Source organism: Gobius niger (assembly GCF_951799975.1).
Source record: "Gobius niger genome assembly, chromosome: 9".
NCBI classification, from domain to species: Eukaryota; Metazoa; Chordata; class Actinopteri; order Gobiiformes; family Gobiidae; genus Gobius; species Gobius niger.
Window position 1 is genome coordinate 21,936,564 of NC_136860.1, and position 14,085 is coordinate 21,950,648.

General features: G+C 40.5%; 1 protein-coding gene across 2 annotated transcripts in view; it reads right to left on the minus strand.

Annotated features, from left to right (window-relative positions):
• Positions 1-14,085, minus strand: part of fgf14 (fibroblast growth factor 14) — an 86,504-nt gene that overhangs the window by 36,652 nt on the left and 35,767 nt on the right. Inside the window, exon 1 of one of the 2 annotated variants that reach the window (XM_079563548.1) lies at positions 2,780-3,521. The exons of the other annotated variant lie outside the window; for it this stretch is intronic. Coding sequence (XP_079419674.1) covers positions 2,780-2,972 — 193 coding nt within the window. The 5' untranslated portion in view covers positions 2,973-3,521. Of the gene's footprint in view, positions 1-2,779; positions 3,522-14,085 lie in introns of those variants that run through there. 2 annotated transcript variants of the gene reach the window in all.

Genomic DNA, 14,085 nt, shown 5'->3' on the forward strand with positions numbered 1-14,085 from the left:
ACGGTAGCTGTTTTCCTTTGCCTTTGAGTCCGATCCTGTTTTGTGTCGTGTCATACATATGATGTTCATTTCGGGGGAGAGCCAAGCGGAGCGGTAAGGACGTACAGCACAGACACAAGGACACTCCGCCTTGTGCCTGCCTGACCCACTTTAGATGTTTCTGGGAAAAGGAGCAGGGGCTTTTCCAAGGCTGGGAAGGAAACCCCTTTTATCTTCTCTCATTATAATCCTAGAGTAAAAAGACAATGTTGCACTTTTTCTTAAAACACAGCTTTCACACTGTATATAAGCATTTGCTTGGAATAGAGCTAAAGGGATGCAATCTAATGTACTTGTTCTGGTCCCAAGCCTGGAGAATTTTACAGACCAACGGTTATATAGGGAGGAGCCTCTTGCAATAGAAAAACCTCATTACTCTCATGAATGTGCAAATAACAGACTAAGGGACATTAGTTGCTCAATTAACTTCAGCAGAAAACACCAAGAGAAGATCATTTAGCTTTGCAATTTCAATCTTAATGATGTTTTGTTGACACCATTACATTTTTTTAGTCTCGAGTTTCAAGTCTCAAAATAGGGCCGATTTGTCAGTGGCAAACATTTGGTGCTCAGGTCGAGACTTCACTGAGAAATTTGTGATACAGGTTCACACTAAATCTAATTGAATATCTATATTTTTTTGTCTATTGTGGGTAGTATCATATCATGCAATCAAATGAACAGAAACAAAATGCCTATACAGTAAATGGACGGATTCGCCGGCAAAAAACTACAATAAATCGCGGCATCCACTTGGATTATTCATTGTGCGTTCACACCCAAACCACCCAACAGACTGACAGTCGCTTGAAGTGGGTCAACTAGGCTAATCTCGCCCTGTGAACTATGTAAAATGATCTAATGATATGTGCATCTAATCTAGCGAGATAATTGGCGAAAAGGCAACTCCGATTATGGCAGAAACAGCTGCGGTTTATGGCTCTGTGTACCTCGGTTACTGGGTTCATTGTAATAGGATTTAGAAGTTAAAAAAATCTAATCCTTCAGATCAGAGCGATCAGTGGCTTTGCATCTGCTATCAAAATGCATGGATGCTCTCCAAAAAATGTTTTAAAAAAAGGCACTCCAAATACCCCTTGCATGTTTTCCTCAAGCACCGCCACATCTGTGCATATGATTAACACAGCAGACTGCACTTCGTTTTGGAGAAGAGGCGTAATCAAGATCCGTGATTGAGAGTCGCCTTCTGATTCATTACCTCACGGTGATAACAAGTTCATAAACAAATGTGCAATGATTGTCAGTCAAAGTTGTTTTTTTTCTGACCATCTTTTGACACCAATGAGGCATTCACGTCAGCGCCACTTTGCAATGCCTCATGACAGTGGCTAATCTAGTGTAATTCTCACAAAATCAATAGTGTGGCCAAAGGGAATAATGTGATACAGACAACTACTCGTCTCGCCCGACAGGCTTAAGGTGGAATACAGCTACAGGAATAGCTACAGAAGTTAGAGAGGGCAGCAATGCCTTTATAACCTGTCAAATAATGAGATATGAGAAACGTCGCAGGAGATGTATTCCCTCACTAGTCATACAATGTCTGTTTGATATCACTTAATGAACGAGAGAGAGCCAGTATACGTTATTCATCTGCTTGCTCTGCTGAAAAATTTGGCCTCAACATATTATAACTGTAACAGATAACAATAAAAAATATAGCACATGGTTCATAAGCCTAATTCTGTGTTTGTGTTGTTTCGGCCACATCCTGCTCTGGGTGTTTAAGACCAAAGGGTTTTCTTGTCCTCCTCAATAAAATGGCCGTCCCACCAGTGAGCCAATGTGCATTACTGTATGTGTTTTTGTTTTGTTTTTAAACAGTGGAAGTAAAATTGAATATTTGCCGACCGATATTGTCTTTTTTTTTTTTTTTTTTTTCAGAGCGACCCAGATATTGTGTTCAAAGATTAGGATTGATTGGAATCAGATCATGGCAGATAAACAGCATATACAGAGAAGCTTGGGTAATAGCCGATTATGACGCCACCAGAGTGACCTACGTCCAGATGTGTCCTCTATGGGCCACTGTAGCAATGTGTCATGTTGTACCAGACAAAATCTGTATTGTCACAAATGAATGTGTACTATTGATCAAAAAAGGCATCATTGTGGCCTAATGAATAATAATAATTAAAAAAACATTGATAAAACATACAATTAATTCATAAATTGTTTGAGTTGGTGTATTTTAGTGCAACAGGTCCCATGTCTGTAGAATAGACACATATTCGTACATATCAATGACTGAATGATTCAACAGTTTCAACACAATCGGCTACAGCTGTTTCTTTGACTGATAATACCAGAGCAGGTGCGCCTTTCTCATACCAGATGGATCATGCCATCTTCATGAGTGAAATGGGATAGACATAAGTCCTTGATTTAATGCAATTTGAGGAGGGACTACTTCTGTTCAATCACATATTGGAAAAAAAATGACTTTCGTAATGTGCTTCTGAGTTCATATAGCACTATACAGGACAATAATTGTAAACATGTCCAATGCATTGTGTTGTATGTAAGCCTGACAGCAGCTTGGGGACGGCTGTCAGAGACACTTGTTTGCAGAGCAATAGACACATGTGCGAACAAGGTCAATCTGTACAAGTGGGCTCACCTTCATGAATTCACTTTAACGGTGAGAAATACTAACGCAAGACATTCAGCTTGGCATTAAACGCATCATTGCTGAAGAGGGAGACGAAAGTTTCCAGACCTTGTCTTCGTAGTCTCCTTTTCCTGAGGCCGAAGATGCGCACTTTGGAGAAGATGTCGACCAGGTTCCCATTGCAGAGCCCCGGTTTCTTGTTGGGACTTTTCCTCCGGCGGTTTGTGGAGGGACGGTCAATATGCTGCTCGCGCGCCTGCCTCTTCTGTCGGATTAGCCCGCTCGCTATAGCAGCGGCCATGGCCCCAGCGATGAGACTGTCTGTCCGGCGCGCACACGGAGCGCACGCAGGCGCTACAACAACAAAACAGCCGCCTTTGGAAGCTCACAACCCGGGTCACAGTCCCATTGTTGCGAGCGCGAAACGTCCTTTGTACCGTGATGTCAGAAGTCAAAAAGTGATGCGCTCTGCACAGCCAGCGAGTATGTTTGTCCAACTACATGACATGTCTCGGCGTCTCCAACATCGTGGAGAATAAAAAAAAAAAAAAAAAAAACGCTTCTTAATCTTGTCTCCAGAGTCAGGGCGACGTCAAAACTGGTAGAAATGTCTGCAACATGCTCATAACTGTTCAGTGTCCGCAAATCGTCCGACACCCGGCTTCTCCTCACATGATCCACTCGCGCGTCCTGCTCGCATGCGCCTCTTTAACGCGTCCAGACGGGGCTCAGGATGTGTGAGCAGCAGTCAGTCGGTGTGGAGGGCTGTGTGCGTGTGCGTGTGCGTGTGTGTATGAGAGAGCGGGGAGCGACGGATACTGGCGCCTCCTACGACGAGCAGCCGAGTGAAGGCGCACAGCAGCTCTGACAGAGGCAGCTGCCGCCTGAGAGGGAATTGGAAGTTTGAAATAAAGAAGGGCTGGAGTTGATAGCTGCTAATTACTAAGAAAGAGAAGAGCGTAATTATATTGATCGGAAATCCCTTTCTTTGAACTTCAAAGTTTGATGACGATCAGTTGTTCCAATAATTCAATGTTTAGCCAATTAGTCATATTGCATGCAGTGATAGGGACAGAATAATAGACCATCAAAATCACATATGCTGCGTGGATTGTATATTTTTCACATATTCAGTTTGGTAAAATGTTTTTTTTTGTTGTTGTTGCTGTGACGTCTTGCATTGCAACACTGCACCTCACCGTCTTCGTGTAGCCTAAGTACATTCTGAATCACCAGACACTAGAACCGAATCCAAGCTATACTGGCCTCTTAAGTAGTTTCTTTCAATATAATGGACCCGGTAGTCTTGTTGGACCGTTTAATAGGTGTTGCAACATAATGCCTATTCCCACGCTCTGCAGCTATAACGAGATGCATTTAGTGTTGTGGGTCCAGAGTAAAAGCTCACTTCGATAAGTCTGTGTCATCAACAAGTCGCTCCCGATACTTACGTACATGCATTCCCTGTAGAAACTCAAACAACCACTCAAGAGAATGCGTGTTTTCTGTAGATTCAGCTTCTCTTTACAAAAAAGGCCACATATCGTTATTGTAGTCAAGTGTTTTGTGCGTAAAATTGCAATGTAGGACAAGAGGGAATTCAGCGCTGCCTCATTTCAGCACCACGGACAGCGACACAAAGTAAGTCACCTTTACAGACATTGTTTGAATCACAAGATCAATGTACCTATTGTTGAATCTGCATGCAGTTTGCTATGGAACCATACATGATGAGTTATATCGTGGTGTTGAGCTGGATAGCGTGTAATCTCCCGCATCCACGGCTACAGAAATTAAAACTCAAGAGAGCCATCTGCTGTTTATAGGTGTAATTAAACATTTGGGAGGACGGGCAGAAAAGCACTGCATTGGGTTGGATCAGATTTGATCATGTTTGAGCAATCGAATAATTGAATGCATTTGTTTTATTTATTTTCTGTGATCGTTGCATAGTGTTTATTAAGGTAATAACCATAGTTTTAGGGAGAACAATGTCACATACTGAACAATGAATGAATGAATGGGGCTTACATAGCATGCACTGTGCTCCATTGCAGTGATGTTAGGTTCTGGCTTGAGTAGAAAGGAGGGGGGAGAAGGGGGCCAAGGGGGGGAGTGAGGTATGCGGAGAGTGTGTCCCAGTGCACTGCTCCCTGATGGGAAACAGTGCAGTAAGAGCTTCAGCCGGTAGCGGACACTGTCAGCTCAACAATGGTCACTTATCTGCACCGTACTATGGGGAGGTTACATCTTACAGCAAAGGGGTGTTGACACTACAAATAGTGGTGAACATAAAATAATAATTGTTCTGAATGATACAAAATAAAAAATAAAACATATCATGACGAAGACATGATGTACAAATTGATTAAAATGGTCTCACAATTGTAGAAAAATAGCAACAACTTCTATTTTTTTCCTCCTTTTAAGATGACTTTATAGCAGAACTGATTTGCCATTATACAGTAAAACACTATAGGAAACTGTGCTCTCATTTAAACAAGAAACTTGTCCTTGGCTCACATTGACCTTTCCAACAATTTACATAGTAGAAATTAAGCACTAAATCCAGTATTCATGAAAGCAATATTAGCACAAGATTTTTGTTTACCACCCACTTAACCTTTTGCACTTTATAAATCGTGCTTGAAGTCAATTAAATAGTTAGTGACACATCTGATACAAAATATGCCATTACAAACCGCGAACTGCAGGCCTGAGCATCCACAGAGCAGCACAAAACCAACACACATCCACATATGACTGAACCATCCATTTCAAATAACTCAAACCATGTCAAATCCTGTCCCAGAGCCATCGCAGCACGTACCTACATTTTTTTTCCTCCTGCATGTGAAGGTATGGGAGTCCATGGCGGTCCCATCTCCACGCCCGCCGTGCCAAGAGCTGTTCCTGTGACTAAATGCCCCATTTATACAGCCCTTTGTGGGACACAACAGGCTTTCTTCAACCTGACAACATGCCCCAGAGCAACACACTTTCATTTGTTCCAAATCACGTTTTCTTCAGACCAGTGTCACCAGAGAAATTCATTGGGATTAACACATTCAGACGTGTTGTCTCTTTACAAATTAAGGTGGCTAAATATTGCCTTAGGAAGATAATTAGATATTTGCAATTAGACAAAGGTGTGGGGAAAAGCTCCTGTTTTACCAGATTCTAGTGAAAACATAAAAGCATGCCTCGATTAAATTATTATTTTGTTTGACATTTTAACAGCTGGTTTATGAGGGGGGTGAGGGGGGTGAGGAGGGAGTATTTCAGTTTGCACATACACTATACAGTTTTATATTCCACGTTTTTGAAAATAGGAAAAACTATTTTCAAAGTTCAGAAAATATGCATCCTTCCATATATCACACTGTGGGTCCACTCCAAAACAAGTATTATTGACACCAAAGACATTTAAAAGCTACTTTTTTAAAGTCAAAGTTATGCAGACTTGTAAATCCGGTGCCTCATAGGGTTCGCCCATTCTAATCTAATCTCCTTCCAGGGAAATTGCATTACGCTTTAGTTGGATGTCTTGCTGCCAAGGCCCAGCAAATGTCACCCATTGGAACTAGGATAAACAAGCCATTTCATTACTTCCATTAGTTTGCTCTGGGCTGCTCCACTTTACGCCATCCTGATAGGGGGGAAAGGGAAAAATGGGCTTGGGGACTCAGCACTTCCAAATCCCCCACTAAAGAAGCTTAACTTGCCGATATCAAATTACACGGCATTATCAAAGCCATGGTTAATTTAATTTAACATGTGGCTATGTATCGTAACCATGATTTATGCAGCACTTTAAAGAAAATGTAAAGCTGCTTCATCGCTGGATGCACCCAAAAGCTTTTACATGGTGGCTGTTATTTAGCCTCCGCGGCTCTGATTCACTTTGATGAGTCCAATAGTCAGAGCTAATGAGGATAAGCAAGATAAACAAGTCCGCGACACACTCGGAGTGTCAAAGTGGAAGTATTGCTCAAGCTGTTTTCTTATCCAGTATTTGGATTGTTCAGAAGTCCTTGTCAAGCTTGATTTTAGGCTCCCCACATTCTGTCTTCTTATTTGGTAAATGAAAGCAAAAAAGCAACAAATAAAGCACAAATTGTCAGCGATTGCAGGAGTTTCCCGTTGAAGACAAAGATCATTAGTGCTGACAGAGTCTCTTTGATGTGAGAGCGGTGAAGCTGCACTAAAACAGCCCAGTAAAGTCGACCGTTTAAGAGCTTTCATCTGCTGCTCCATGTCCCCAGTTTCAGCATCGTGGATAGCGCCACAGCTATACCCTGAAGTTCATGTAATGTATTTTATTTCTAAGGTTTTAGTAAAGGCTCATTTTGTTGAACTGAAAGTAATGCAAGTAATAATAACTTAGGCCATGTACAAATTGCACTCAAATGACCACTTTCATAACTATTTACGCCATATACATGTCTACAGTGAGCTTGACCTAATTTATAGTGGACAGTGGCTTGAAAATAGCATCTTGTGACCTTTAATTTTCATTTTGTTTCCTGCAGCTGTACGTCATATGCCACTGTGTCAATCAGTGACACATTTCCAAAGGTCAAACTCGCCCTGAAGATATATAAAGCATCGGCTTTACTACAGGAAGCATTCAACTGAAGTCGATGCCGGTGTCTCACGCTGAGCACCACTGAATCATTTAAACATTATCCTAAGTTACATAACACAACTGCCTCCAGCTCTGCTAAAGATCCCACTGGAGAATACCTATAGGAACAACGCAGTGTGTCCCTGTTGTAAAGGCAATGGAGCGGTGTGGCGACCCAAGAGATGAGATTAGAGAGCCTGAGGTGTGGAGGCCTCCGACAGTGACATTAATGAAACGCACAGGCTGTCAATTCAGGAGGCTCTGCGTAAACCCGTACGAAGCGCCGTTGTACCACAGATGTACATCAAAGTAAATGTGGGAAGTGGCACGGTAAAGTCCTTGCAATCTATTTTTCAGATGAGCGGGAGTTGCAAACAATAGCCGCGCCTGATGTGTATCTCTTTACAGAAGCGTCTGCGATTCATTTGTGGGTTTATGACCCAGTTTCTAAGCAGTGACAAAGTAATTAAGGATTTAAGAGTCATTGAAGGGAAATTACTAACAGAAATATGATATATAAGTAAAGAAACTATATTACTTTTCTGATTATTGGCCTTTGAATATGGATGTTTGAATTGATACTTCCAATATCACCAGTATCTGCTTCTGATTCTCTTTGTTCTGCAGCTCTAGCAGCATGAAAGAGGTTCATTGTATATCATCTTTTCATGTTCTTTTCCTCATCTATCAATCGACTAATACATCATAACATCATTGCACAAAAAAATGACAAAAATTCAACAAAGATGTGACAAAAACTCAACCAAAAAGTGACAAAAATTCAACAAAGATGTGACGAAAACTCCACCAAAAAGTGACAAAAAATCAACAAAGACGTGACAAAAACTCAACCAAAAAGTGACAAAAATTCAACAAAAATGTGACAAAAACTCAACAAAAATATGACAAAAATTCAACAAAGATGTGACGAAAACTCCACCAAAAAGTGACAAAAACTCAACCAAAAAGTGACAAAAACTCAACAAAAATATGACAAAAACTCAACAAAAAATGACAAAAACTCAGCTCCATATCAGTTTTGTGGGTCTTAGCTTTCAAATGAGGTGTTACACAGGCCTATAGCCGAAGAGGACAGAATGCATTCGGTTTAGGTGGGTGGTAAGAGGTTAAAGGTGCACTATGTAACTTTTGTGTGTGGAAAAAAAACCTCTTGATATTTGTGCATATTAAAGCATATAGTGACTCAGTGGCATTATGGGTGCAGCATGGCACCTTTGCTTTCCCTCACAGTGGTCACTATGATGCTCCAGAATCAATTGTTTTGGGATTTCTGGACAGTTTCTCGTACGAACCCGAAAAGCAATTGTTCCTGTGGCACTAAAGGTCAAAAATACACAAATATCAAGGTTTTTTATTTCACATAAAAAGTTGCATAGTGCACCTTTAACATGAAACACAAACCAATCCTGTGAGAGTGACCCGAAATACTGCACATTCCTACATTTTAAAAGTCTTTTGTGTGTCCATACCCAACAAAAGCTGTTAAGTATAATAAATTCAAGGTTAACGGCGCAGAGTGCAGAGGCTCACGCGCGTGGACATATGCACCACTTTGACACTTCAAGAGGGAGCGCGAACACAGCGGTCATCCCTCTGTCTCACAGCGGCTCATCCTCTAAGTCCTATTTTTAAGTGCGAGGCGGTGATGGAATGTGCCTTGTCAGCAGCAGCGGTGCAGAGAGAGGTTCCTGGAGAAACCCTGGCCCGCTGTGGGAGAAGAATATCAATTAGCTTCGCCAGCCCCTCCCGTACGGCAAAACGCGGACACCGATTATGTGTAAATGTTGTTTGTGCGGGCAGTGTCTGGGTTCTTGAACATGTGAACGTGCAGAGAGGATTGAATGGCAAGTTGATGTTAATAATTTGCGATGCAGATGAGAGACCCGGGTGATGGGGAGAGTCGCTGAATAGTTATGAGGGCAGTGTCAGCTCAGGCCGACTTCCCTTTGTGCATTGTAGCAAGTGTTGTGGATAGACGAGGTCAGTTTGCGCATGAGAAAGATAGAGGTAATGCTGCTCGTGTACAAGTGTTTGCTTTATTACGAACCTATTCCTGTTATGATGAAGTATGGATCTTCCTGACCCCGATCAAGCTGCTATATAGACAAGTGTGAGATGAATGCATAAGGTATGAACAAAAGCAAGTCAATACTTTTCGGCATTACCTCTATATAGGTGCTGCTCCTGTCAGATTATGCACAAACAAAACAATGTGCAGAATCGGGATACAATGTGAGTAAGACAAGGATGCCTGGTGCAAACAAACAAACCATAGCACCTCCAACATTGTATTGTTGTCAAAAGCTAGTGTAACATTGCATTGCAATGGTTTACTTCATACACATTCCTTGAGGAGAATATTTTTTTAGTTTCTGTGTTTAGAGCATTGTGAATATTGACATATCAAAAATATATAAAAAAGTATATGCTTTGTTTCGATATTTTTGAATGTTGCCTTCAGTCACAATACACATGTATGTTTGAAGAGTGAATTTACTTAGAAGTATGAAATAGTACAAATAATTTCAAACTGTATTGTGACCCTCTGCACAGCTGAGTGACTAACTTTCTTGCCACACCACAAGACGGTTCAATTTCCAGACCGTGTTGCGGCTTTACTTTACTTTACTTTACTTTACTTTACTTTACTTTACTTTACTTTACTTTACTTTACTTTACTTTACTTTACTTTACTTTACTTTACTTTACTTTATTTGTCTCCCTTGGAAGAAATTTGTTTTGGACAGGGTCTCCACATTAAGACACCATGAATACAACAGAAAATAATACTTTCTGTGTTGCTTTGCATATTCTCCCTGTGTCGAGGTGCAGTTTCCTAAGACCGTGATCCTCCTCGCTCAAGATCGGGAGATGCATCCGCACGCACCGTGCTGCAAATGACAAAATATCCTACCGAGACCAAAAAAAAGTAACAATTGTTTCCCTTTGCCAAAGTTATTATGTCTTTATATACTTGCTAAAACTTTTAAACAGCTTGACATTTCTCTTTCTTTCCACCTTAGAGCCTGCCCAATGGCATAAATCCTGCTTTAACTGCACTTTATCAATCAATGAGCCAGAATCACATAACTGTAAATGAGCCACCATACAATGACAAATGTCTTTCATAAAAATAAAAATACAACCTGCAGCATAGAGAAAATTAACTTCACTTGAATGACTGAAGTGCAGCCTAACATCATGAGCCTACTGAACATCAAAATAATCAAAAATAAATAACTAAATCAACAGGTCAATCCCCGCCGGGACCAGGTGGGACCTCGACTGTCACCGTAACATCCATAAACTATTCTCCGGGGACCGTGATGAAAGACTAATGATGTGTTTATCTGCAAAAGTTATGGCTGTAATAGAGACACCCTTTAGCCACAGTGACCTTTCTGTGCTCTGCTGGAAATCACGGGGAAAAGCCGTGGCCTCTGTGCTGGTCTGGTCTGGGATAGGAAGATGACCTGTCGAGGAGGACAGTGTGTGAGAGACAAATGACAGGGTTAAAGCTCTAATGCAGGGCAGTCATTACGAGACAGACATTAGCACAGTCTCAGACGCCCATTAAGACTGCAGCGGGTCAAAGGTCGGCCCAGTGAAGGATTCATCATACACAAGGTAGATTTTGTGCCATATAAACGGGACCACATTTCTTGTAATTCAGGTCGTGTAACCCATTTGGAAAGGCCTGAACCAAAAGTTTTTAACATGCCTTTTAAACCTTGAACAGTGTTTTTTATGGCCAGTGTCAGGGAGTTTAATCAACATTAAGAAACAACAATTAATCTGTGGCTATATCCAAGCGCAAATATATCCTATGTGATTTTATCTCTTCTAAAACAAACATTATAAATTCCCCCTTCTTGTTTCTGGATATTTCCCTCAAATATAAGACCATTTCCTCACTCTGGCTTTATTTACTCAGTTTTAATGAGGTTTACATTGCTCGTCTTTGTTCACCATCTGCCAAAACGCCATTCAAAGCCACTGCAGCATTTGTTCTACTATATGTGGCTAATTAGTGTCACACGCTATTAAGCTTCATTCAAATCACATAGGGAGTAAACAAATTAGGGAGAGATCTCCCCCCCATCCCCTTCCTTTGTTTTAAAGCACAGCAACAACAATAATCAATGGTTAAAAGAATAATAATGATAAATCATAAATGGTTCACTGCGCTCTTTGTTTTTTCATGGCTGGTGTATTTATTTTAGCATCTAGACGGAAGATCATGGTGTTTATTTCGGTCAGCCACAGCATGCTTTATCAATCTTTCTCCACTAGAGGGCAGTGCAGAGCTCGGAAGAAACTGGCTGCAGGAGAATCGGAGACGTGCTTGGGAATAATCTGTTAAATATTCCTCCTTTGGCGCCAAAATGTGCTTTTCAGTATCGTTAAATGCAGGTACTATGTTTAAAATCCAGGATTCAAATATTACCAACTAATACAGACACGAAGATACCTGTGTGTAAGTACTTTTCCCCCCCTCTTAGGTCTTATGGTTCATTCACATTGTATTTTGTTGCAATTAACGACAGTAAAACGAACTTACTGCAAAGTGGTGAAACAACGACCTTAGTGCATGCAGGTGCAGTATGATCATGAGAAATCTCTGTCAACAACAAAAAATAAACTAAGAAACATCTGTAGGCTGCTACACAATGCAAACTACCAATTTAATACATAGACTGAATTTATTAGTGCAAACAAGTTAATCTAAAATTATGGGTTACTGTTGCCTTCACCAACACCACAGATCAACACGTTTTGTTAATAAATGCATGTTGAATGTACATTCATGTAAATATTTATTCTTCTACACTAGGCCACATATTATTACAAGATCTACGGATGGGGGAATTTCAATTTTAGTACACACTCTACTTCAATCTGCAGTTGTACATTCGTCCATTCATTACAGAACCCACACCGGGGTCATTGAACTTTGCATAGTGTCATGGCCTACACTGTAAACTCATTGATTCATACTTTCGCTGAATCAATAGGCCTAATAATTTCTTTCAAACAGTACACTGAAGCATTGGTAAAAGATCTGTCTGATCTATGTATGTATTTATGTTTCGCAATATAGGCCAACACTATCTGTGATGCACGGATTAGGGCCTAAGGACACAGTTTCCAATAGCAGTCAGTGGTGCAGTGCTGTAGAGCTCTCCTCTCCTTCCGGTCAGTTTAAAGCACTGGGGTGGCTGACCACACATGCATTTTGGTCAACACCGCTCCATTTAATTTAGTAAGCAGACATTAACCTTTGGCGGTCGATAACCGACACTGCAGCGGCGTAATGTGTGAGTATTAACTACAGGAAGCTTAACAGTGATTGAGAAAAGTGCTGACCATGGACCACTGTGTTCTTCACTGTGGTCTTGCCAAAACCAGGGCGACTCCATCATATTACTGCCTTTAATGAAATATGAATTATTAACTTACAGAAAAGAGAAATTAACAGAACAGAAATTAAAATGCAATGTCTTTGAAGTGTTTAGTTGTTTCTATTTCAGTGGAAATAATATAACACATAGTAATAGAAATGCATGATGAGCAAAACCAATTCCTTAATTGTGGCTTTGGGTATAGGATTATTTTATTGTTAAGGCATGCTTTTATCCCACGTCTGTGTGATTTACGCTGAAATTATTGCTTTGAGCCTAAACAAAATCATTTGTTTCTTACTTGGTCACTGTGCCTCCCAACATTGTCTTACAACCATTGATCAAACTATCAAAACCACTCAAACCAGTCAAGTTTGCCAAATTCAGATCATAATATCATCACTTCAAAGACTCACACATGGTTTAGAGGTAATTTGCATGATTATGAAATGTTTTAAATGTGCAGTATGTTTAGTTTATATATGCTTCCTCAAGTTTATGAAGTGACACTAAGTCCTATTTGCAAATAATAACAATAGTATATCGTAACATACAGCATCGATATAGAGATGTTGTTAAATTGATGATGACTCCCTTACAGCTTTTTTTCTTTCTGATAGACAAAAACAGTGCATTAGTAAAGAATGTTGTGTCTGTGCTTGTCCGCTGTTTGGGCCTAATGAGAATGATGCTTTTGTAATTACAGTGGACTATAATTAGCTGCGTGTAAATGAGATGCCAGATATCCAGTCTTTTATGGCTGTGGGAAAGACTGTATCGGCGCAAATTCTTATCATTTACAGTCATGTTGAGGGACAGCACGGGCCTATACGCTGTAGTGCGATGAGCAGCTCGCTCGCCACCTCCGTGACGCCTACTTGCAGAGGAGCTTAGATGTTTTTGTTTGAGCTAAACAGAATGATCATTATGCAAAGTCAAACATTTATGTACAATAGCATATAACAATTAGACCACTCAATTACAACTTGATGATGTCTTTGTAACTATATGTAAACCACAAGTGCAACCCAACTACACTAGAATTACACATAGGTCAAAGGTCAGTTCTAAACCCATTATTTAAGACTACGCTGAAGGGTGCTACATCTCCTGTAATGGACTCAACTATACAGTATATCAATATAAATTGCTACATACTTCAGAGTATCACCTTGAATTACAGTTCAAAAGCACCGTTATCATAATAATATTCATGCAGTCATATTTAGATACTTTCATGCTACATTCACTCTATTCACCTTGTCCCGCCCACTTTTGACTCTTTTTGCTTTGTCTCTGCACTTCCCTTGTCCTTACACTTCCGGTTGAACGCGTAGCCCGTTCATTAAGCGGAGAACGAGGGA